At 43.3% G+C, this 25355-nt stretch overlaps 1 protein-coding gene across 1 annotated transcript in view; it reads right to left on the bottom strand.

Annotated features, from left to right (window-relative positions):
• LOC132581053 (ABC-type organic anion transporter ABCA8-like) overlaps window positions 1–22466 on the bottom strand; it is a 135133-nt gene extending 112667 nt beyond the window's left edge. Inside the window, exons 1-4 of the mRNA XM_060252091.1 lie at window positions 22343–22466; window positions 14363–14573; window positions 2202–2360; window positions 987–1087 (exon numbers count right to left, since the gene is read on the bottom strand). Coding sequence (XP_060108074.1) covers window positions 987–1087; window positions 2202–2360; window positions 14363–14573; window positions 22343–22447 — 576 coding nt within the window. The 5' untranslated portion in view covers window positions 22448–22466. The remainder of the gene's footprint in view (window positions 1–986; window positions 1088–2201; window positions 2361–14362; window positions 14574–22342) is intronic.
• Between the last annotated feature and the right edge of the window lie 2889 nt (window positions 22467–25355).

The following is a 25355-nucleotide window of genomic DNA, read 5'->3' as shown; positions in this document are numbered from 1 at the left end:
CAGTCCTGTTAAAGCCATAGTGCCCAGCAGAGCTTGATAAGGAGCCAATCTTGGGTGGAGAACTCTTCCCACAGACTTGGCTGGGGCTCTGCTGGCCTGCCTGGTTGAAACCAGATTGCCCAACAGAACCCTCCCTCCCCAAGGCCAGCAGAAAGGAAGGAGGGAAAGATCTGGAATCTTCCCTCCCTCCTTTCTGCTGCTGGTGGCCCCCAAAAGCCAAGAGAATGGAAGTAGGAGAGATCTGAGGTCTTCCTTCTCTTCATTCCGCTGGCAGTGGCTCCCTGAGGCCAGCAGAATGGAAGGTGTGGGGGGGGTGTGCGTGTGTGGAGAACTGAGATCTTCCCTCCCTCCTTTCTGATAGTGGGCTGCCCAGCAAATCCCCAGCTGGGTTTGTGGGGAACTTGCACTGCTTCGAATTCACTCATGCGTGGCTCGGCTTATACTCATCTCTCTATATAAAAGCAAGTGTCCTCATCAACTCCCAGTCCAAACCCCTGGACCTAGAAACCCAAAACCCAGGGCTGCATGTGTCCTGGAGGAGCGTTCAGAGTGCCCCTGAGCCCATCTGCCGCTCCTTGGGCTCTCCCAGGTTGCTTCCCGGCTGTCTAGACGGAGCTGCCTTCCAAAGTGGTAGCTTTCTGAGGCAGCTTTCCTTTGGGCCAGGACAGGGTGAGTATGGGATGGGGATGGCAGACCAACGTGCATGTTCGGATGCATTTTTTAGATCCATTCACCTGCCATCCCTGGGGTGGCTTAAACCGCCAGCCAAGGAGTCTCATAAAGAAACCTATGGCCATGAAGACTAAAAAAACCCAGGTTTCTGTCACTATCTTGCCCTTTCGAAATGGTCATAGGATGTCAACTTGCAGCACAGCTGCTATGTCAAACTACTGGCATTGGTGACTTAGGATAATGCCGCAATTTTGTTTATATGCAATTAAAGAACAAGAAACATACTAGCTCTGAAACCCAACAGTCCTACTTACTTCTATAAGAGCAGCATCAATGCTAGTCTGCAATGACAGGAATCCTTTGTACCAGTATTTTGGATTAAAACAGTACTCGGATGAGTAGTTGTAACATGCATCTAGTGGGAAGAAGAAACAGAGAAAGACTGTTAATTATATACAAAATTATTTACATTAATAATTTAAACTTCCTTAATAAAAACAGGGAGTTAACTTGATTTGCAATTGAGTTGCCACTTAAGAGCAGCATCTGCAAACATTTCCTTTTGTCACAGCTACTTAGTTGGCTCAGGCTTCTTGGTTATTTTGAATCATGTATTTCCACACTGCCTCTCAGGCTCTACAGTGTAGGTATAGCACATTGCCATGGTTGCAAATGTTGGGATTTTTAATGTCACCAAGGCATCTGGCTAACCTTTCCTTCAATTCTTCCCTCATGACTACTTGTCATCTTGGACAACATGGAAGATTCCTTTTTTTAAAAAATTGCCAACTTTTATATTGCTTGGCTGATTGGATGTTGTTCAGGATGGTAGGCTAATGTTTATTTCCAAGTGAACAGACTAGAAGGCTCTTCTTGCCAACTCCTGTGCACTTGCTTTTGAAAAGACCACATTTTCCTTGTCTTTAGGGTGTACGTGCCTTTGCCAGCATCAGTGAAATATGATTGCTGGATTCGTTATATTATTCTGTAAATAACATTCCCATTACACAACACTCAAGTCCTCACATCAGTTTCAGCCTAGGGACTCTTGATAAAGTGGTTAGAGCATTATAATAATAATAATTCCTCAGTTGCTCATACAGTTCCTCATGCAGATGCTGCTCTTAAGTGGCAACTCAATTGCAAATCAAGTTAACTCCCTGTTTTTATTAAGGAAGTTTATATACCTAGGATCTGGGAGAACTTAGTTCAAATTTCAAAGTAAACAATGTCATTTGATTTTATTGTATTTATATGGGTATCTGGGAAGTTAAATATAATTAAAACTTACACTTGTATTTAGGGTTGCCAGCCTCTAGGTGAAGCTGAAGATCTCCAAAAATTACAACTCATCTGCAGAGTTCAGAGATAAATTCCCTTAGAGAAAATGGCTGCTTCAAAAGGTGGACTCTATGGTATTGTATCCTGCTGAGGTTCCTCCCCTTCCCCAACCCCTGCCCTCCTCAGACTCCACCCTGCAGATCTCCAGGAATTTCTCAGCTCTGGACTGGCAACCCTACTTAAATTACCTACGCCTCCAATGTAGTCATTTGGAGAAGTTACATCCCTTGAAGGAAATCGGAGTCTATAGGAAAAGTTATCCTGAAATATAACACCAATGATGACTTCATCCTTCTTATGTGCTTCTTCTATTGCTTTTTCATCTTCCATGAGTTCAGTTCTTATACCTTTAGTATGGAAATACTGTAGTTATTATAAGTAACTCCATGTAGATCGATGACAGACCAAAACTTCTTGTGAACAAAGACTGCTTGCTACACCAGTGTAACATTCTGTGGTTCCCTTCCAAGAGAGAAGGAAGAGCCAAAACATCAGTTCTAGAATTCCAGAAGGAATCAATGGATAGGCTGTTCTTTAATTTGTTAGCCTGAACTCTACTAGGCTCAACTCTATTTTTTTTTAAAATATATATTAAGAAAGAATTTTTGCATTACAGATACAAAAGAGAGGAAATAATCCAAAAACTAAAAAGAAAACCTACAAACAGTAAAATCTTATTACAAACAGAACCACATGACCTAACTTATCAGGGAACATCATGACTCAATATGAGCACTACTTATAAAATATCAATAGTATAGATGAATTGAAAGAGAAGGAAAATCACACCAATATAAGCCACACTCTATATTCATTTTTTCTAGGCAAAAATTTATTTTCACTCAGATAATCTATGACAGGAGTCCACACTTCCTCAAATGACTTCTTATCTAAATGGAGAACAGATGCAACAAAAAATGGATTTCAGACTATTTTATACGTTAAACAGATTTCCCATATTTTCCCTTGCCACTGTTCTATTGTTGGACCTCTAGAATCTTTCCAGCATGATGCAATAACTAAACGGGCTGCCACTACCAATTTAGAAATGAGCAGCTTAGTTTGCTTTGATATGTTAGAATAGAAAAAAACGGGTAAAGCTGAGAGTCTTCTGAGGATAGGAATCTCCTTATTTGGTATGGCAGGAAACAAGATGGAGGAAGCAGCCATGTATAAGACCCAGAAAGTAGGTGAAAGGGAGAGGGCAATCAGGGCTCTGATTGTTTATTTGGCAGCAAAATTGTTTACATCAAAAATGCAGCTGGAGAGATGCTATCAGATAACGTAGAGATAAGTGATGTCAGTGCTCCAGGGAAAAAGGTTTAAAAACCCTGGACTTCTGAGCAAAAGGGGCTGACTGTATGAGAGGCAGGGACCTCTTGTTAATTTCTGTTTGGGGCCACAAACATGCTCAAACTTAGAATATAGAGCATAGCTCTGCTAGAATGGGACATATTTTAAATGGGACAAATGTAACTAATAGGGAGAAGTCCCTATTGGGACTTATAGTTTTCAGTATGCTCTCTGCTTTATGGTAGAACTATGCTTTATGCTTGAATTCTAACTGTGTAATTGTTTTCTTAAATGTACTAAGTTTCTCCAAGTGTTTGCTTTTCTATCCATATATTTTAAGCCTTCTGTCTACAGCAGGGGTCCTCAAACTACGGCCCGTGGGCCAGATGCGGCCCGCTGAGGACGTTTATGCGGCCCGCCAGGTTATGGCAAAATCAGACCGGAGGTGACGTTCGACCTAAACTCGCGTTAGCAAAGCACACTTCTGGCACTGGGCTGAGGCGGCGGAGACAGAGTGTGAGGCGATACCGAGGTGAGGTGAGTTCCCAGGCCGGGGTGTGTGGTGTGGGGAAGGGAGAGAGATGAAGAAGACGGAGAACTGATGGCCCGCGGCCTTGTACAGTAACGGCAGTCCGGCCCTCCAACAGTCTGAGGGACAGTGAACTGGCCCCCTGTTTAAAAAGTTTGAGGACCCCTGGTCTACAGGAACTGTATGAGCAACTGTACTAATGTAATCTCTTGTTTTGCCTTTCTAACTATATTTTAAGCCTTCTGTCTAAAGAAGAAACTTGGAGTCTAAAAACTGTTTGTTTTTCTAAACATGGAGTCTAATAGAGTTTATCTATGAGGTCTTAAAACTTATTAGTGAGTATGTATTAGCCTTCTGATAACTGCAGGTTATTTTGGTAACTGCAAGTTTTAGTTTTGGGTTTGTGCTGTTGGGGGTACAAAAGAAATCTCCCAACAATTTTGGTGACCTGTGCATAAACAGAATTCGCTAACAGATAGCTTTCCATATATCAAATAAACAAAATTGGATTGACTGTGGAGGCTTAAATGAATATATTGTATGTATGGTTTCTAACACTTGCGTCCAAAAAAACCTTTATTTTGGGACATGTCCACCAAAGATGTAAAAGATGTCCACAATGTTTCCAATATAAAGAACTTACCCCCGATTTGATTTTAGAAAGTTTTAAGGGGCACAAATACCAGTTTGCTATTAATTTATAATATTGCGCTCAAATAGAGTGTATAGGAGATTTGTATGAAGGAGAAATCCAAATAGTATTCCAATCGTCCTCTGACAAAGTTTCTGGGGTCTCTTTAGCCCACCTTTGTATATATAATGGAGGTTTGGAAAACTGAGAATTTAGTATTAATTGATATATCTTTGAAAGAAGACCATTAGATGTTTGAGGGGACTTCGATAATAGATTTTCAAATTCTGTGAGATTTCTACAAACCTTAGACTGTTTGGAATACCATAACCTCTCTTAATTGTAAAAATTGGAACCACATTGCTTTTTGTTTTAATTTTTGATCTATATCATGTTTTGTCAATAACTTCTCCTGATGGGTCCACAATTTATAAAAATCCATGCCTGAGTTCATCCACATATTGAAATCCAAAAGATTATAACCTGGAGGAAACCAATGATAATTTAGGACACTTGCTATAGGGGAAGAGACCAATTTCATTCTTAATCTATCCCAGATCGTAAAGGTATTGACCAAAATGCTGTTAGCTGCTAGTGATAGAGATCTTTTTCTGGGGGAAGACCATATAGCTCCTCTAAGAGGAATGGGAGCTGAATAAGCACCTTCAATTTGAACCCAAGCATCATTAGAGAGAGGATTGTATAGTTGTATTAATTGTGCTAAAACAGAGGTCCAATAATAAAATTTCAAGTGTGGGACTTGAAGGCCTCCTTGTTTCCTTGTTTTACAAAGCATTTGAAATGCTATCCTAGCCTTTTGTCCTTCCCAAACAAATTGATTTAAAAAGCTTTGCCACATATGTAAAGATTGATCTGGAATAGAAAAAGGTATAGTCCTAAAAAAACCCCAAGAATTTTGGTAAAACAAAGCTCTTAATTATTGAAAGCCTTTCTTGCCAAGACAAAATTCTTTTATTCCAATTACCCATTTGTACTTGTAATTCCCTGTATAGCTGACCAAGGTTATAATTGATTATAGTGGAAAGGTTGAGAGGTATTTCAATTCCCAAATACCACCAGTGGTTTGTAATCCATGAAAAGCTATTAGATTTTAATTCCAATTCTGTAAGCGGAGAAAAATAAATAGGAAAGATTTCTGTTTTTGTGACATTCGTTTTAAGACCTGAAATAGTTCTAAACTTGTCCAATGTGGATAAAATTTCAGGGATAGATTTAAGTAGGGAAAAAACATAAAGCACTAAATCATCAGCATATAATGAGATCTTATTATCAGATGTACCTATTTTAATACCAGTAATGTTTTATTAGTGTGTATCATATTTGCCAAGGGCTCAATTGCCATTGCAAAAAGAATGGGGGACAAAGGACACCCCTGCCTAGTGCCCTTGTAGACTTCAAATACTTCTGACCTAAAGTTATTTACCCTAACCTGGGCGTTTTTTAATTTATAAAGGTTGCTGTAAAAAAAATTGGAGCCACATCCTATGTAACAAAGATTAAAAAAAGAGATCCTTATTGTAGTCAAAGGCCTTTTCCATATCGACACTCAAAATCAAAGATTCCGAGTTCATAATTTTCCCATGACTAATGATGTCCAAAGTCCTTCTAGTGTTATCGGCTATATTTCTATTAGGCATAAAACCAGTCTGGCCTTGATGTATGTATTTACTGATCATAGATTTCAGTCTTCAAACTAAAATACCTGTAAGAATTTTATTATCTTGATTAAGGAGAGCAATTGGCCTATATGAAGAAGGCTGTGATTCATTTTTTTCCTTCTTTAGCAATAGGTACTATAGTAGCGTAGGACCATGAAGGGGGTAATTATCCCGTAGTCATAATATTATTACAATTTCTGGTGAAATACAGAACTAAGATCTCATGAAATGATTTATAAAACTCTGCCTGATAACCATCATTTCCGGGAGCTGAGTTAGATTTTAAAGCTTTTATTAACTCCACTACTTCCTCCTCCTTTATAGGTTGATTCAAAAAAATTCTATTAGCTTCATCAAAATTTGGTAACAATTCTGATGGTTTAAAAAGCTGATCCAGAGCTAACCTATCAATGGAACTATTAGCGTACAAAGAGAAATAGAAGGAGGCAAACAAATTAGCAATATCTTTTGACTTTGTTAAAGTAGTCCCTTCTAAACTCCTCATAGAATCTATTTAGATATTTTAATATTTTGAGTTTTCCATTTCAATAGTCTTAGGATCTAGTTTCGGCCCTATTTCAGCAGATATTAAAGCATCCTTTAAAATTGAGGAAGTCAAAATAAAGTCAATTCTTGAGCTAACCTTATGAGCATTGCGGGGAGTGTATTCTTGCACAGACGGGTACAAAAATCACCATGTATCAATTAGGTCATGGGACTGTAGAATTTTAGCTATCTCAGTACTTATTGACTTCCTTTTATCCATTTTTTTTAAAATATGGGATTTATCTCTCATTACATCTAAGGAAAGGAAAGGAAAAAGGAAAGATCCCCTGTGCAAGCACCAGTCGTTTCCAACTCTGGGGTGACTTTGCTTTCACAACGTTTTCGCGGCAGACTTTTTACAGGGTGGTTTGCCATTGCCTTCCCCAGTCTTTTACACTTTCCCCCCAGCAAGCTGGGTACTTATTTTACCAACCTCGGAAGGATGGAAGGCTGTCAACCTTGGGCTGGCTACCTGAATCCAGCTTCCGCCGGAATTGAACTCAGGTCGTGAGCAGAGAGTTCAGACCACAGTACTGCAGTACTGCTGCTTAACCACTCTGCGCCATGGGGCATCTAAGACCGAGTTCAAATCAGCCCCAATTATTGTTGCACCTTCCTCAACTCTAGCTGCTAAGGCAAAGAAAAAGAAATTGGTTGCAACTGAAAGCAATGGTTGCACTTGGTTGCAACAGGAAGGAAGGAAGGAAGGAAGGAAGGAAGGAAGGAAGGAAGGAAGGAAGGAAGGAAGGAAGGAAGGAAGGAAGGAAGGAAGGAAGGAAGGAAGGAAGGAAGGAAGGAAGGAAGGAAGGAAGGAAGGAAGGAAGGAAGGAATTGGTTGCAACTGAAAGTAATGGTCCATCTAGCCCAGCATCCTGTCTTACACAGTGGCCAAACTATTCCTCTGGATGGCCAACAACAGAGCATAGAGGCTGAGGCTTTCCCCTGATGTTATCTCCTGGCTCTGGGATTCAGAGGCTTAGTGCCTCTGAATGTGGAGGGTCCCCTCAGTCACCACGGATAGTTGTCATTGATAGATAATCCTCCATGAATCTATCTAATCCCCCTTTAAAGCTGTTTGTTCCTGTGTCCATCACTACATCTTCTAGCAATGAATTCCACATTTTAATTACTCTCTGTGTAAAGTGGTATTTCTTTTTTCTCTGACCTAAACCTACTGCCCATTAGCTTCGCTGGATGCTTTCAAGTTCTAGTATTTTGGGAGAGGGAGAAAAAATTCTGTTTGTTAACTCTCTCCATCCCATGCATAATTTATACCTCATCTTTCTCCACAGTGTGGACCAAAGCAACTTACTTTATTCACCAGTTTGGTGTAGTGGTTAAGTGCGTGGACTTTTAACTGGGAGAACCGGGTTTGATTCCCCACTCCTCCACTTGCAGCTGCAGGAATGGCCCTGGGTCAGCCATAGCTCTGGTAGAGGTTGACTTTGAAAGGGCAGCTGCTGTGAGAGTCCTCTCAGCCCCACCCACCTCACAGGGTGTCTGTTGTGAGGGAGGAAGGTAAAGGAGATTGTAAGCCGCTCTGAGACTCTTCAGAGTGGAGGGCGGGATATAAATCCAATATCTTCTTCTTCTTTAATGTGAGATTGATGGTCCGTCTGAACCCAGTTCTGGGGAAATTCTTTTACCCTGGGACGTCCTGCATTACATGTCAGAACTTCCTAATGATTTTCTGAATTGAATATGACATCAGAAAAAACTGAATAATACAAGTGAATCTCAGAGATGTCATGATTAGATGGACTATAGACCATCAGTCTCAGTAGAAGATAGATTGACAGGAAACTTCAATTGTGGGGCTTGTACCTTCCTCCCTCACAACAGACACCCTGTGAGGTGGGTGGGGCTGAGAGGGCTCTCACAGCAGCTGCCCTTTCAAGGACAACCTCTGCCAGAGCTATGGCTGACCCAAGGCCATTCCAGCAGGTGCAAGTGGAGGAGTGGGGAATCAAACCAGGTTCTCCCAGATAAGAGTCCGCACACTTAACCACTACACCAAACTGGCTCTAAAGAGTCTGCACATCTGCAGACAGGCTACAAAACTGTTTTAAAGGGACCAACCATATGTTCTACAAAGAGATGTGTGTGTGCAATTATGCCCGTGTGAAAAGCTATATGTTGGAAGTACCATACATCCCATGAAGACGTGTGTTCTGGAGCATCAGTTATGCATTCAGAATATCCCAGAAGTCCCTTCAGTAGAACATTTTAGATAATTTCAATATGACTCTGATTCTTTAGGTTTTTTGTATTCTTGAAGTATTATCCCAGGTCCTACAGTTTGTGTGACATAGAAAAATGTTTGCTACAAGAAATGAGTTGGATTTTTAAGCTGCAGAATTTGACCCCAGTGGGTCTGAACAATGAATGGGATTTATCTTGTTTCATATAATCTCAATATATGTACATCTCTTAGGTTCTGATTGACATGTGACTTCTAAATGACTGTACCTTTAAGAAACACTTAGTTGGTTGGCAATGGGCTACACCTACGGGGTTAAAATTCAGCCATCGTGGTTTTAACTTAGCAAGGCCAACTGCTACTGTACAAGGGAGTATTCTGTGTCAGTAAGTGTTCTCACCTGAAATTTATTCTTGAAGTGAAAAGGTGGGGTGTTAGGTTTTGTGATCATTTTAGTGTTGGGTAGCACTGCCTTTATATTGCACTGTGTTTGCTTTTGTCTTTTAATCTTTTATGCAGCTGGGAAAAAAGTATTTGTGAAACTAGAGATGGAGTACCAACTCATTGCTATGAGAGCTGAATCCATGGAACATTGAATCATTGCAGAACAAGATTGAACTAAGACATTTTATGAACTGTGGACTCAGTATATAAGATTATTTGATTGGATATTTGTATTACGATAAGAACAGTGGAATTCCCAGTTCTTTGTGTTGGATTATACGTTTCAGTATGATAGGCTGAGCTTTTCTGGGGGGGCGCAGGAGAGCCCAGGAGTGGAGCTCCACCTGGTCTGGCCAGGGCTCCAGCTGGCACACTGGGAAAGGCGCGGGATGTCATCTTCCAATGGCTTCAGCTTTCCCCAGCATGCCTGCTGTGGTGAGTGTGCTAGGGAAGGCACAGGGGAGCTCCTGCTGGGCTTTTTCTAAAAAAAAACAAACCCTAATGATAGGTACTTTTGTATGAGAGAAATGGATATTGGAAATAGTCAGGCCTCTGATTCAGTGGGAGCTCACAAGAGCGCAACTCCTGAACCTTTCTGAAAGTTCCACTTCCTCCTTCTGAGAGTTCCACCTCCTTGTCCATTGAATAGTCGGTGCAGCTGCATAACAATCCCTGGATGAGCTCCACCACCAATTTTTCTACAAAATGACCCCTGGAAATAGTATAAGTATTTTTACTGAACCTGTTTAAGAGTACATCTTTTGGAGACTGGTTGTCATGGAAACTATAGTTTTGATATTTCCAATTTCAGGGTCTGGGCAACAGTCATTGAAGAAAATTCCAATTGTCTGGAAGTGCTCTGTATACCTTCTTCCCCAGGATCTGATTGGTTGGAAGAATGATGTTCCCCAGAAAACCAGTAGAATTAAAGAACATGATAAGTGCATGTGCATGCTGCTGTCAGCTTGGTAAGCACCCGAACTCGAACAGATGTTTTTTGATGGTTGTTTCATTTCACTAAGAATCATTAATTACTAATACCGTTCTGGAAAACAATGGTAACCCCAAACAGTTATTTCCAGGGCTTTTTTTTTTGTAGAAAAAGCCCAGCAAAAACTAATTTGCATATTAGACCACACTCCCGAATGCCAAACCAGCCAGAACTGCTTTCTGTGAATTCCTGCTTTAAAAAAGCCCTGGTTATTTTGATGTATATTTTCAGCTCTGGAATTTCGTTATGCACATCCCCGTTATGCAATGGAATCTCTTTCAAGAATTCTATCCTTACACCCCCAACATGTTCTCTCTTGTGCATAAACCAAGACAAAAGTTGATAGTAGCAAGTGGCTGAGGTACCTGAATTGGAGGGTGTAAAGCTCTGAACCAGCTTTCTTGGACTGCTTTTCCCACTGTTGGCTTACTAAACAAAGTAGTCACTTTTTCCACCAGTAAAGGTGTGTGCAGGGTCGGCGTGTCCATTAGGCGACCATAGGCAGTTGTCTATGGGCACAGCCCTGGGGGAGCACCAAATTGGGCACGCCACCCCTCCTGGGAGGCAGGTGGAGGGAACCAGCCAGCAAGTGCAGAAGGGAAAGCCTCTGTCCTTCCTGCTTGCTAATAAGGGCTCTGCAGATCAGCTGATTGACAGGCCCTTCAGAATCCTACTGCGTATTTCAAATCTTGCAGGAGGCAGCAAAGGTGGAAGTGGTGGCATGCATCTGGATGTGTATCCAGATTGCAGTGCCTGCCACATTGACACGTTGCATGGCAGCAAGATGGGAGCTCCAGCAGTGGTAGTGGTAGCTGGTAAGGCAGTGAGGCTGGCCAGTCACCTGGGGGAGAGGGAAAAAGGCAGGAGGTGTGCTTTGCCCGGGGGGGGGGGGGGGCTTGCCTCTGGCAGTGGGCACGGTGGCACACCCTAGCGTTGTCCCTGGGTGGGGGTGGGGGTGGATTACAGGTGCTTAGAGGCCTTGAAGCAGGAAAATCATGGCATTTACCAAGTAATAATAATCATTTCTGACAATATTCAAAATCCAGCTTTTACAGGCAGAAAGCCTGTCTGGAAAGACAAATACTAAATGGTTTTACTGCATGAGATAGATTTTACAGAATAGTTTTTAAATCCATTCTATGTATCCATCTTGATTAAATGTTCTAGATAGAAGCTTACGTATTGTATCATTCTGGTTTGTTTCAATAAAAATTACATGGCTTTTTTTCTTTGGACCAGCACAGCTATCTGATGTGTTTTTCAAACTGTTTTAAACACATTCACACTAATTATGAAGAGCACTTTTAGTAACATGTATGCCTTCAATAGGAAAAGAGAGGTGCCGGGTTTCAAGTTTCAATCCTGCTTGAAAATGATCCTTTGATATTGTTATGATCCTAGGCCTAGTGAGGCCTGTAGGCTCCAGAGAAGCCTGTGTAGGAGTAGCTACAGGGCCTACATCTCCTAGGATCTCTTTTGTCTAGGCTTCCCAACCCTCCCGCCCTGGCGGGGGACCCCAGGATTTCCAGCCTCTTCCCCTGCTCCCCCAAAAAAAGGAAGCGGGGGGAGGGGGGAAACGGCGCCAAGGAGCATGGCGAGCCGTCCCATCCCGGAGCGGGCGATGCCGCCGCACCGCTGCCGCCCCTTCCCCGCCCACCACAGCTGCTCCTCCGAGATGGGCCCAGGCTGAACTAGGGTTGCCAAGTCCAATTAAAGAAAAATCTGGGGACTTTGGGGGTGGAGCCAGGAGACTTTGGGGGTGGAGCCAGGAGACATTGGGGGTGGAGCCAAGAACAAGGATGTGACAAGCATAATTGAACTCCAAGGGAGTTCTTGCCATCACATTTAAAGAGACAGCACACCTTTTCAAATGCCTTTCTTCCATAGGAAATAATTAAGGATAGGGGCACCATATTTTGGGGCTCATAGAATTGGACCCTCTGGTCCAATCGTTTTGAAACTTGGGGGGTATTTTGGGGAGAGGCACTAGATGCTATACTAAAAATTTGGTGCCTCTACCTAAAAAAATAGCCCCCCCCCAGAGCCCCCAATACCCAATTTTCTATTATTCCCTATGGGAATCGTTCTCCATAGGGAATAATAGAGTGCCTAGTAGACATTTCCCTCCCCCCCACACTTTCTAAAGGGGGGGAGGGCCTCCAAACTAGGGAATCCCCTGCCCCCTCCCTCTCTCACACACACACTTACCAGATCTTCCTCCGGACAACTCTACTTCCTGTGAAAACGAAAGCAAAGAAAGGGAGGGGCCGTTCTTAGAAGCCCTTTCTGCTTCCTGCTTCCTGCCCAGCCTTAAAGGGGCAGACATTTTGCAAACGGCTCAGGAGCTCTACAACATGAAGCCTAAAGGTGTGTTCTCCCCCCCCTCCACCCCCGCTTCCAGAGTTTTGAAGAGCGGGAGATGAGGCTGCGAACCCAGAAGTCTCCCACCAGAGCGGGAGGTTTGGGAAGCCTAGGCTGAACCCATCTTGGAGGAGCAGCCACGGCGAGCGGAGAAGAGGCGGCAGCTGTGCAGCGGCATCGCCCGCCCCGCCTCCGAGGCAAAACCAGAGAAGGGGAGGGTGGAAGCAGGCCAGGAGCATGGCGAGCCGCGAATCCGGGCCCTTCTAGGACCCAGACTCGCGGCTCGCCACACCCCCGGCCCGCCTCCACCCCCCCCCCTCCGATTCCACCGCAGCTGCTCCTCCGAGATGGGTCCAGCCTGAGCCCATCTCGGAGGAGCAGCCATGGCGAGCGGATAAGAGGTGGCAGCTGCGCAGCGGCGTCGCCCGCTCCGAGACGGGGCGGCTTGCCACGCTCCCCGGCGCCATTTCCCCCTCCCCCTAGCTCCACCCCAGTGTCTACTGGCTCCACCCCCAAATTCCCCAGATATTTCTGGAGTTGGACTTGGCAACCCTACTTTTGTCCCTCTGATTGGTGAAAGCAATTGTGGAAGGAAAACTGGCCCAGAGGGGTGGGACCTGGGAGGAAAACATAAAAAGGCCAAGCTATAGACAGGGTTGTTCTCTCTGGAGAGGCAGCAGACAGAGACAGGGTGGAAAAAGCTGTGCAGGAGGAAGGCTGCAGCTGAGAGATCCCTTATCCAAGGAGGTTGCATGAGTCAACTGGAATTAGAGGAAGGGAACATGTAGTAGTTAGTTGTATAAGGGCTTTTATTTCTTTGTACCAATCTTTACTGTTTTTCTATATTCATTGTTGCACTAGACATTTTACAAACCACTTAGTTTTTGAGCACTTATAATAAACCTGTTATCGCTAAACTGCCTGGGTCCTTACACCTCTTCGACCATGAGGTACTTTCTAATAAGGAAAACCTGGGTGGGTGGGTGCTCTGAGCCCTCTCATACAGACCCTTACCAGAGTGGTGGCAGCCAGTAGAGGCCCTCCCTGGTCCCCTGCTGTGTGACAGATATGAAAATCCTTCTATGGTTACTCTTAAGGCAAGGGATGCTGAGAAAAAGGCAGGTGAACAGGACTTTTTTTGTAGCAGGAACTCATTTGCATATTAGGCCACATCCCTCTTATGTAGCCAATCCTCCCAAGAGCTTACAGGGCTCTTATTGCAGGGCCTACTGTAAGCTCTAGGGGGATTGGCTACATCAGGGAGTGTGGCCTAATATGCAAATGAGTTCCTGCTACAAAAAAAAGCCCTGCAGGTGAACATATGTTATAGTTACCAAAAAGCTATTTATGCTGAATAACACCCTTGGTCTAACAAGATCTGCACTGTCTACTGATGGATGTCAGCTCTACAGGGTGTCAGAGTGTGTTCCATGTCATCTATTACCTTTACATTGAATTGAACTTGAGACAAATGCATGCAAAGCAGATGTCCGGCCAGTGAGCCCCAGCCCTTGCTCAGGCACACATAGAAACATTCTCCTTGTTTAGTTCAATGTCCCAAGCCTAAGGACTGCTATAGAAAACAGTCTCTAGAATTCAGCCAAAATGAGCACTAACTCAGATGAAGCCTTGCTAAAACAATAATATACCAGACATATACATGCATTACATATACCTTTAATGACAGAGAATTTTTCTACTTTCTCCATTATCTCTCTTGCTGTTTTTGTTCCTGGAGTATAAGCAATTTTAAATTCAGTAACATTGAAGGTGAGATCATCTAGTTGTCCAAGGTCTCCCTGAGGTATTTCATCAACTGACTCCATGGCAAAGATAAATACCATCATTAATATATTTAAAAGAAGAAAAAGCGATGAAAACCATTCCTGGAGATAACAGAGATGACAATGAACATAACACCCGCAGTAATTCATTGGAAGTTTTAAGCTATGAGTACACCTTCTCCAGACTATATGCACACCATTGGGCAGCTGCAGTCACTCATAGTGATAAGCACAGATCAGTGGGATTCATTCTGTACCCACAGCATATATATATCATACAGACATGAATGCACACAATTATATCAAGTATCACATATACACATAGTAGAAGGGGTCAGGGAAAGGTCAAGACACTATACTCATATTATGTAAAGAATGGCAAAGCTAGCGGAACAAGCTGTGGATAGATTTTGGGTTTTATTTCATAAAATTGTTTTATTTGAACCAAAATCCTGGTTAAGTCAATAGGCCAATAATTTATACGAGTTAGCACATAGACAAAAAGCCAGTGTAGGAATAAGTTAATGTTATACTCCAGAAGTGGTCAAAATTATAAGGCACATTTGTAACTCTTAGAAGTTTCAAGAGCCACAATACATCCATATGCTATTTTTCGTTTGCTAACTTTATAAAAAAGGATAGTATAGGAAAGTATACTCTTCTCCGACACTGGTGTTGTGATCTGTATTTTCTGGGATTACCTGGTAGACCAACATGTAGACCTGGCATACATGACCGAGACCTAGGTGACAGTGGGTGAGACTGTTGCCCTGAATCAACTTACCGTCCCCAGGTTACTTGATCCTTTACCAGTCCTGGACTAATGCAGGGGGAGGAGGGTGGGACTGGCACTGCTTATCCAGGAGTCTTTCTCCTTCAGTCCTTCAGACTTTCTCTTTCCTGCCAAAAATGGCTGGTATTGAATGTGTAGGCCTTGTATGAGAAGCCGAGGAGAGTTTGGCTATTTGGCTGGTCTGACTGCCTAATGCATTAGCAGAAGCCCTACTGGGCTTGTTGGAGACTGTGTCTAGCTGAGCTTTGGGGTATCCCAGACTTTTAGTTCTGGGGGATTTCAATGGCCACGCTAATGATGCAGTCTCCTCTCAAGCCAGGGACCTAGTGTCATCTATGGCAACACTGGGACTCCCAAATTCAGCTCCTAAACATCAAGCAGGCCACACACTAGATCTTATTTTGGCACAAGGATTAATGTGGATCTGTTGGCCACAGATATGGTCAGACCACTTTGCCCTGAGGGCCCAGCTAGGCATTCCTAACCCTCCCTGCTCAGGCAGCAAGCGAATTTATGCTTGCCTGCAATGCCTAATGAATCCAATAGTAGCTCATTTGAAGTATAAGAGGTGAAGTTTGGCCCGTTAAATCCCCCTTAGGCTTCCACCATGGTTATAAGCTTGATGATTCTCCCATTTCTGGTGCTCTGAGCCTGAGATCACAAACACCTTCACCTCTGTGATAAATCCAACAAGGACTATTTGTTAGTTTTGGAAAATCCTTTAAAGAGTTGACTTTCTGATGACTAAATTAAATGAATTTGGTACATTAGCAGGTTTTAAGATTAATAGCAATAAAAGAAGTTAATGAAAAATACAAATCTTTAAGAATAAGTTGAACTGATGAATAAAACAAGTTTTAAGATGGAGAAGAAAGTAGGCTTCCTAAATCCCCCGCCCTGGCGGGGGACCCCCGGTTTTGCAGCCTCCTCTCCCGCTCTCCAAAAATCTGGAAGCAGGGGGAGGGACGGCGCTTCCCCCTCACAGGGCCGCCGCAGCAACACCAGCGCCGCCGCTGCCGCCGCTGGCCCGGGCACAGACACAGGCAGCAGCCGCCGCCAGTGCCGCCGCCGCTGCCGTCGCTGGCCCGGGCACAGACACAGGCAGCAGCCGCCGCCAGTGCCGCCGCCATCGCTGGCCCGGGCACAGACACAGGCAGCAGCTGCCGCTGTCAGTACCGCCGCCGCTGCTGTCGCTGGCCCGGGCACAGACACAGGCAGCAGCCGCCGCCGTTGCTGGCCCGGGCCTGGGCACAGACACAGGCGGCAGCCGCCGCCGCCACTGCCGTCGCTGGCCCGGGCACAGACACAGGCAGCAGCCGCCGCCGTCAGTGCCGCCGCCGCTACTGTCGCTGGCCCAGGCACAGACACAGGCAGCAGCCGCCGCCAGTGCCGCCGCCGTCGCTGGCCCGGGCCCGGGCACAGACAAAGGCAGCAGCAGCCGCCGCCAGTGCCGCCGCTGCAGTCGCTGGCCCGGGCACAGACACAGGCAGCAGGTACAACAGATCAGACTCAGATCCCTAACATAGCCACATTTTGTGAGTGCTTTTATTTCAGACTTGAGGCAATCTTTCTCCCCTTTCCGCCTTTCACTTCCCTCTCGTTTGCTGTGCCACATTGCATTGACTGTGTTTGCCCCACACATGCAAAACTGTATTGGATGTGATGCACAGCCATGTGACTCCTCTGGGCATGGCACAGCAATGAACTAAAAGCTTAGGAAAACCAGTCTTTTCGGTGGATCTGTAGCTCGAGCCAGCCCTGGATAGAACTGACTGATCTGGCAGTAAATTATCTGTTCAGTGGGTAGTTCAGTCCCAAGTCACTACCTGCGATCTCTGTGAGCAGATTTAAGGAACAGCAAAACACACTGAATACCTTTTAAGGCCTCACTTCGATTTATGGGCTGCTTGTCTTGCTGACTTTGCTTATTGTGGGATTCAAAGAGAGATCAAATGTGATTATACAAAGTCTCTCTACAGAAGAAACAATCTGGCGAGGAACCATGTGGGTTTATTGAATATCATTTCATCTTTTGGGATGTATGTCCCTCTCCCCTCCATGTTACTTAATTGCACTTGCCAGATTCTATATGTTACAGTGATCTTTTGGATTATGTACAGATGGGCAAAAAACTATTTTAGAGCCTTATTTTTCCCCCTGCAAAGAGCCTGAAGTGCATGTTAATGTTTATTGAATATGACTGAGCTGAAACGAGTTTGGTGACTGCTCTGAAGCCTTCGGCAGCCACTGCCCTCAAAGTCGGCTGATTCACTGAAAATGCTTCAGGATGGCCTACAGTACAGTATTTAGATTCAGGTTTAGGCTGTCTATCAAATCTCAACATCTTACCCAATTTTCAGGTGTTTGTGTAAGTTCAGTCATTTATGAGACAAAAAGAGAAGTTTGGGTACTAGATGACTAAAACTCCTAAAAGGAATCTAATTTCTAGTGATTATTATTATTATTATTATTATTATTATTATTATTATTATTATTATTATTATTATTATTATTATTATTATTATTATTATTATTATTATTATTTTGCAATATACCTAATGCCGGGGGGGAGGGGGGATCTGATTTTGTAAAAAAAAATTGTCCAAAAATATTTGGGAAGATACACTAGAAATTAGGAAGCATTCTGAGGCATGTATGTTAGGACTTGGCTATATTATAAAGAGAAATAAATGGAGCAAAGGTGTTAACTTGAAGCTAATGACAGGCCAGTGTGGAGGGTAGAATTTGTTCTTCCTTTGAGATTGTTGTTTATTGTTTTGAAGAGCAAAGTGAGGTAACCACATTCATGTCAACCACTACCTAATGCAGACAATAGGGAGCTGGTGCCAGTGTGTGTGTGAGAACTAGGCTTCCCAATCCCCAGGTCCCAGAGGGGGATCCCCCGGTTTTACAGGCTTCCCCTCTCCCCCAGCCAGCTGGCCAGCGGGGGAAGCCCTGCCCCCAGAGCCATCATGCACCTCTGTGAACGATTCCCATAGGGAATGATGGGGAATTGATCCGCGGGTATCGGGGGCTCTGGGGGGGGGCTGTTTTTTGAGATAGAGGCACCAAATTTTCAGTATAGCATCTAGTGCCTCTCCCCAAAATACCTCCCAAGTTTCAAAAAGATTGGACCAGGGGGTCCAATTCTATGAGCCCCAAAAGAAGGTGCCCCTATCCTTCATTATTTCCTATGGAAGGAAGGCATTTAAAAATTTGTGCAGTCCCTTTAAATGTGATGGCCAGAACTCCCTTGAAGTTCAATTATGCTTGTCACACCCTTGCTCTCGGCTCCGCCCCCAGTCTCCTGGCTCCGCCCCCAAAGACTCCTGGCTCCACCCCCAAAGTCCCCAGATATTTCTTAAATTGGACTTGGCAACCCTAGAAGAAAGTAAAGTACTTAGGAATTACTTTGTCAGACGTGAATTATATGTTATTTCAACATAAATATGTAAAACATGGAAAGAAGTTTAAAAAAGAATTGCTAAATTGGGATAAATTGCAATTGTCATTTATAGGAAGAAAAGCTGTGATCAAGATGAATGTTTGGATACTATTTCTTTTTCAAACAATACCTCAGCACTCAATACAGGAAGCATTTTTTGGACATGAGATGGTAACATGAGAGTGGTTAACATATTGTGATATATTAGAATTTCCACAAGGAGACTGTAAAATGAAATTAAGAGAAGACCTGATAACACAAGGATATACTTGTCAATGATTCTGTGATGCACAACTGTTAGAAAGGTTTAAATTAGATAAGATATCTTATGGTTCTGAACAACTTATGACAGAATTTGAAACAGAATTATGTAAGAAGTAGGAATAAGGCCCATTGTGGAGAAAAATACAATGGGTCCTAGCAAGTGGCTCTGGGTGAATGCACCCCCACCCTTGTTGTGTTCCCACCCACCCAAGTGAAGGCATTCACTCCCCTCCCCACTTCAAGTGGAGCTCATCTCTGCCATCTGGAGAGCAGTTGTAATTCTGAGTGATCTCCAACCCTCACCTGTATATTGGCAACCAGGGCTTTTTTTGAGCAGGAACGCAGTTCCGGCTGGCTTAGTGTCAAGGCGTGAGGCCTAATATGCAAATGAATTCCTGCTGGACTTTTTCTACTAAAAAGCCCTATGTGAAACAATGGTGATGTCAGGGAGTGTGGCCTAATATGCAAATGAGTTCCTGCTGGGCCTTTTCTACATAAAAAGCCCTGTTGACAACAGTGGTTCCTCGGGAGGAAATGACATTGTACCTGTCTGAGGTTCCACCCCTCCTCAAATCTTTATCATTTTGAAGATTAAAAATGAACTGATGATTTATTATTTTGAAGATTAAATTACGAGGAGGAAAAATAGACTATAAATAAAGGACAGATCTTTTATATAGCCATAGAGAGAGTGAGTAGAGAAACTAAACTGCATCATTCATAGATGAAAATTGAAATGTATTCCCTTTTTTCTTTATCTTTTTATGTTTTCAAATCTATTCTACTTTCTGTGATTTTTTCCCTTTTTATGCATCTTTTAAAAAAAAATTAAGTAAAATTTATGTTAAAAAAGAAAAGGTGTTTAAATCTTAAAAAAAAAACCTTATACACACACAAAGCTGGTTAAGTGCCATGAGAGCTTCAAAGACTTCTGCCAACATATCCCTCACTGAATAGACAACTGCGTGTATAAGCAGATCTTTCATGCAAGTTTTAACTCCTTACTCCAATATCCAAGGCCACACACACAGAACCCTTTTAACACCTACAATTCCACTTGCAAGCTGCTCGCAATCAGGAACACGGGCCATTTTCAGTATCTCTGCTCATCATTCCCCACCAAATAGGAGAACTGCAGAGATTTCAGTTCTGAAAGGGGCTTCATATGCACAGCTCTAGTTGCCTCATTTCTAGGATCAACGCCAAGGGTATTTCAAGGTCAGTTGATAATACTTGCATAATTACTTTTAGCTCCAATCATAAGTATGGATTCACCTTAGGAAGAGAACAGCATCCCCCCTGCTATAGAAATACTTATACAATTGTGCATAATGGGTAGTGTAGGAACATATGTTGTAGTGGGTCTTATTATTTTGGTTGAAAGTGGGTCTTATATTTTTGAAGATATTTTTTTAAAAACTAAGAAACTCAGAAAGGCTAAAGTAGTAAGAGATGAGCTTGAAGACTGTTGCTTTCAATTAGATAATAAAGCTCAATAAAAATGAGTTTGCTACTGACTGGATGAAGCAAGGCTTTCAACAGGACAGAGGGAAAGATACTCCCTCCCATCCCATTGAAGCTAATGGACATTGGTAAGCAACAGAACACAGCATGGAGTGGGGAGGGCTTGAAAAGAGGGGCTAATTTGTTTAAAATTATGCATTAAAAAACTAACTTTCAGAAAAGATGGGAACAATTAGTTATAGGATAAACCAGAAGTTCCCAATGTGGTACCCAGGGCTTTTTTTGAGCAGGAACACAAAGGAATGCAGTTTGGGCTGGCTTGACATCAGGAGGTGTGGTCTAATATGCAAATTAGTTCCTGCTGGGTTTTTTCTACAAAGTCCTGGTGGTGCCCATGGGTACCATGGCACCTGCTGACACTTTTCCTGGTGCCCAACAATTGTTTTTAAAAAGTGGGCCAGGAAAGGTAGAGCTTTTGACCAGCAGGCTTCTTATAGGCCATTGGAAATTTGATTGACGGTGAAGCTTTTTAAAAACATTGCGTTGAAGGCAGCTGCCCCCATAGTACAAGGATGCTCACTGTGTGACTGAAGATAAATAGCAGCAGCCATATAGTGGCTGGCTCTGCCTCCTGCAGCAGTAGGGCTGCCAAGCCCCTGGGCCGGGTGGGGATTTCCCTGCCCTGGAGGTTTCCAACCTGCTGGCCCACATTGGGCCGGTGGGGGAAATCTCCCCCGATGTCACCAGCACAATGACATCACCCGGAAGTGAAGTCATCACGACGGTGGCATGTGGTGGCCGCTCTAGGCGTTTCCACGAAAACTCTATGGTTTCCCCAAACACTCTAGTGATTTGGGAGGGAAAACTCTATGGTACAATATATAGGAGGCTACGGGGGACTTGGCAACCCTATGCAGCAGCCATATTGTGGCAACCATTTTTTAGCTGTGTCCACCACCCTGTGTAAGAATTCCAAAGGTACCCATAGGGTCAAAAATATTGGGGACCCTTGGAATAAACAAGGTCTGTTGAACAGTCTATTTAATTTTGTAATGTGGATATCAACTGATTGATATCCAAAATGAAAAGGTTTAATGTATTTTACTGTTTACTGTTAGCAACTATATATTAAGCATCTGGTTCTCCTTAAGAAAACTGTCAGACTTTTTAGTTCAGAGGGAAAGATCTCTTACTTGACAAGCAATCTACAGTATTGATACTATTGCAGCAGGGTATCAATGCCATTTTGGGCTGCCAACCTCCAGGTGGGACCAGGAAATCTCTCAGAATTAGAATTTATCTCCAAATGGTGGAGATGTTTCCCTGGAGAAAATGACTGCTTTGGAGGGGAGGGGGCTCTGGAATTATACTCTATTGAGGTCACTCCCCTTCCTAACCTGTTTGAAGGGGAGAAGAGTCTGGAATTATACCCTATAGAGGTCCTTCCTCTCCCCCAACGCCTCCCTCCCCAGGCCCATATCTCTAGGTATTACCAAACTCAGAGTTGGCAATCCTAATACCATTGCAACAGGAGTGCAAATTACAAGAATGCTATTCTGAGACAGTGTCAGCAGTGACTGCGAGTATAAACAAGGTCAAACCAGCAGTCTACAAGTTGGAAAACTATAATACAACAGCAAATATACTTAAGGGACCCAGATGGGTGCTGTAGGAATGCTTTTTTCCTCCTGACATAAACATGTTCTATTGTTTATAGAGAACAGAGCAATGGAAGCCACTCTCCTCTTTCTTGTGAATGGCTTCAACAATGGAAAAGTTGCACAACAAAACACAAAGCCAGCAGGTATTATACAAACTTAGGGACATTTTAAAACATTTAAAATGAATTCAAATTTAAGAAAAGAAATGCTGCACTCATTCTCATAATTAGCTCTTTATACTTGCCTGGAAACTTTGTGTTTTCATCCTCCATTTCACAATTATATTTTTCAATAAGAGTGCTTTAATTTGTTGCCACATGCTGGCATTTCTCTGGTGCTCTTTCTGCATTTCAGGATCCGCTTTCAAAATAGAGAAAACTTTTTTAGAGCAGAAGTACAATGTTGAGTGAAGGTTAAAAATTACTGGTAAAACAGAGCCTCCTCTCCTGCTTATTTGAACAGGGTTCTGTACACATCTGTTTTCCTAAAGAAATCAATATCTGAAAATGTGATGATACCAAACACTGGTTGGACAAGAGATGCCAGGCTTGGCCCAGCCGGCACTGCCCCCTTTTTCTTACCATGCTGTAAGACAACTAGTGATCAACATGATAACTGAAAGAATAATAGTCAGCATGCTTTGTGATCCAGCAAGTGAGCTAGGCTCTTCATCACTGATGTGATTCCACTTCCCTTGACGGAAACACTAGAATGTTTCTGTTGTTACTCATGAGATTGGGGGGGGGGGGGGGGGGGCAAGTTGTAATTGTCCTCTAGAGCAGCAGAGAAACTTTCCGCTGAGTTCCATTTTCTTAAGTTTCAGCACAGCTTTCCAACCAATCAAGGCAATTTTGGATTGTATTTCTCTTCTTGCTACTCTTCCCACTAATGCGTTATCTTCACATCTGATAAGGAATCCCTTCACACCATCATCTGAGTCACTGATTAAAATGCTGAAGTCAAGTGTCCTGGATAAGGGTACTCAGCACAAAGACCTGCAGCATCCTATACAAGACCTCCTTCCAGATGGATAAAATGCCATTGATAATGCCTTTGAATATGCCTTAACAACCAGTTATGAATCCACCCAGTGGTATAGCCACATAGTAATGCATAATTACCAGATGTTTTGAAACTAGGAAAGACTTATTTTTTTCAGCAGTTAGGAGCTGAAAACAGAAATTATGGAGAAAATTGAAATATACACAATTATCATCATATAGATCATATTATATTCTCATAGCCAAGTTGGGAAATTTTGGGGTACTTAAATACAGTGACTGGAGTGGTGAACATGCAAGGTAGGTCTTTGTATAAACCAAAAAAGTTTGCAGAAAAATGTTAAATCTTAATATATATATATATTGAGGACTTTAAAAAATCCAAAAATGATAAAAGGAGCTCCCAAAGCTTCAAACAAGGGATTCCCTCAGTATCCTAGGCTGCATTAACTAAAAGGCAGGAGGAGGGGGCAAGGTCCTTTTCAGGCCTATTTTGGACTTTTTGAGAAGATTCACTGGGGCCAAGCCTGACTAGGGTTGCCAGCTCCCAGTCAGCAAATTCCTGGATATTTTTTGTGGAGACTGAGGAGGGCAGGGTTTGGAGATGGATATTTTCTTCAGAAGGACAGATATCTGTTAATTTAATTGTAATTCTGGGAGATCTCCACATCCCACCTGGAGGCTGGCAACCTGAGGCCCAACAGTAACTTTTGAATGATTTGATACCACTCAAACTGCATGACTCAACTATGTCTGGCTGCTTACCACTGTTCAACAGCAGCCCCCCTATGAAAACTAGTGTGATATAGTGTAGGGTAGGATCTGAAAGATTCAAGTTCAAATCCCCATCTTCACTGGCTGATTTTGGACCAGTCACATACTTTCAACTTAATCTATCTCACAAGATTGTGCAGGTAGAAAGGAGGAGAGGAGAATATGTATGTTGCTTTGGACTCTACTGAGGAGAAAGGCGGGGTATAAATGAAGTAAATAAATAATAATTAGAGCTGAAGATGGGAGGCTGATGGTGGAGGTGGCTGGGCCAGCAGCAGTCAGGGAGGGGAAAATGAATGCCTGAGCAGGAGAGTATAGAGCTGGGAATTATGGCACCACACAACTGGGCAACAGTTTTCTTAGGAAGAAGCTGCCAGGGGGGGAGGTGTGGAACTGAAGACAGAAGGGAAGAAAAAGTTAGGTTGGCTGTTGGGTGGGGAGGAGATAGGGTTGCCAACTCCACATTAGGAAATTCCTGGAAATTTGAAGATGGGGCCTGGAGATGGAAGAGTTTGAGGAGGGGAGGGATGTCAGAAGGGCATAATGCCGTAGACTCCACCCTTCAAAGGAGCCATTCCCTTCAGGGAAACTAGGGTTGCCAACTTCCAGGTGAAGGTTGGAGATCACTCAAAATTACAACTGATCTGCAAATGACAGAGATCAGTTCCCCTGGAGAAAATGGCTGTTTGGAGAGTGGATTGCATGGCATTATACCCTGCTGAGGTTGCTTCTCTCCCCAAACCTCATCCCCATCCTCCCAACACCCCCAGATGTCCAGGAATTTTCCAACCTGGAGCTGGCAACCCTGAGGGAAACTGATCTCTGTAGTTAGGAGATCAATTGCAATTCCAGGAGATCTCCGGGCCCCGCCTGGAGTTTGAAAAAACAACAACCTGGGGTCACAGTTCAGATTTCAGGAAATACAAACAAACACTGATATGCTGCCTAACACAGTTAGTAAAACTTTTTTCAAGAACCATATAATTTTTGTCACATTATAAAGAAGTACAACCATATATTACAAAGAAAAGTCCATCCAGTGAGCACCTGGTAATAGGTTCATTTTGTCAAAGACTTCCTCAGGAGTATTCCTAATTTCTTCAGTTATCAGCTTTCTGTTACAATTCAATGTTTATATTGGAGGCAAGCCAGTCCTTAGCCTCTTCTCTAAACAGATACAAAAGCCTTGGGGGAAATGAGATTTCTCCTGCAAGTTTTTGTGAGTTTTCGCTTGTATCTGTATATTTATTTTCCAAGTGTGCGCCTTACTAGAGAGTCAGTTTGGTGGAGTGGTTAAGTGCATGGACTCTTATCTGGGAGAACCCCACTCCTCCACTTGCACCTGCTGGAATGGCCTTGGGCTAGCCATAGCTCTGGCAGAGGTTGTCCTTGAAAGAGTAGCTGCTGTGAGAATCCTCTCAGCCCCACCCACCTCACAGGGAGTTTGTGGGGGGAGAAAATATAGGAGACTGTAAGCTGCTC

Source organism: Heteronotia binoei, chromosome 13, assembly GCF_032191835.1.
Source record: "Heteronotia binoei isolate CCM8104 ecotype False Entrance Well chromosome 13, APGP_CSIRO_Hbin_v1, whole genome shotgun sequence".
NCBI classification, from domain to species: Eukaryota; Metazoa; Chordata; class Lepidosauria; order Squamata; family Gekkonidae; genus Heteronotia; species Heteronotia binoei.
This window is presented reverse-complemented; position numbering and strand designations above follow the sequence as displayed.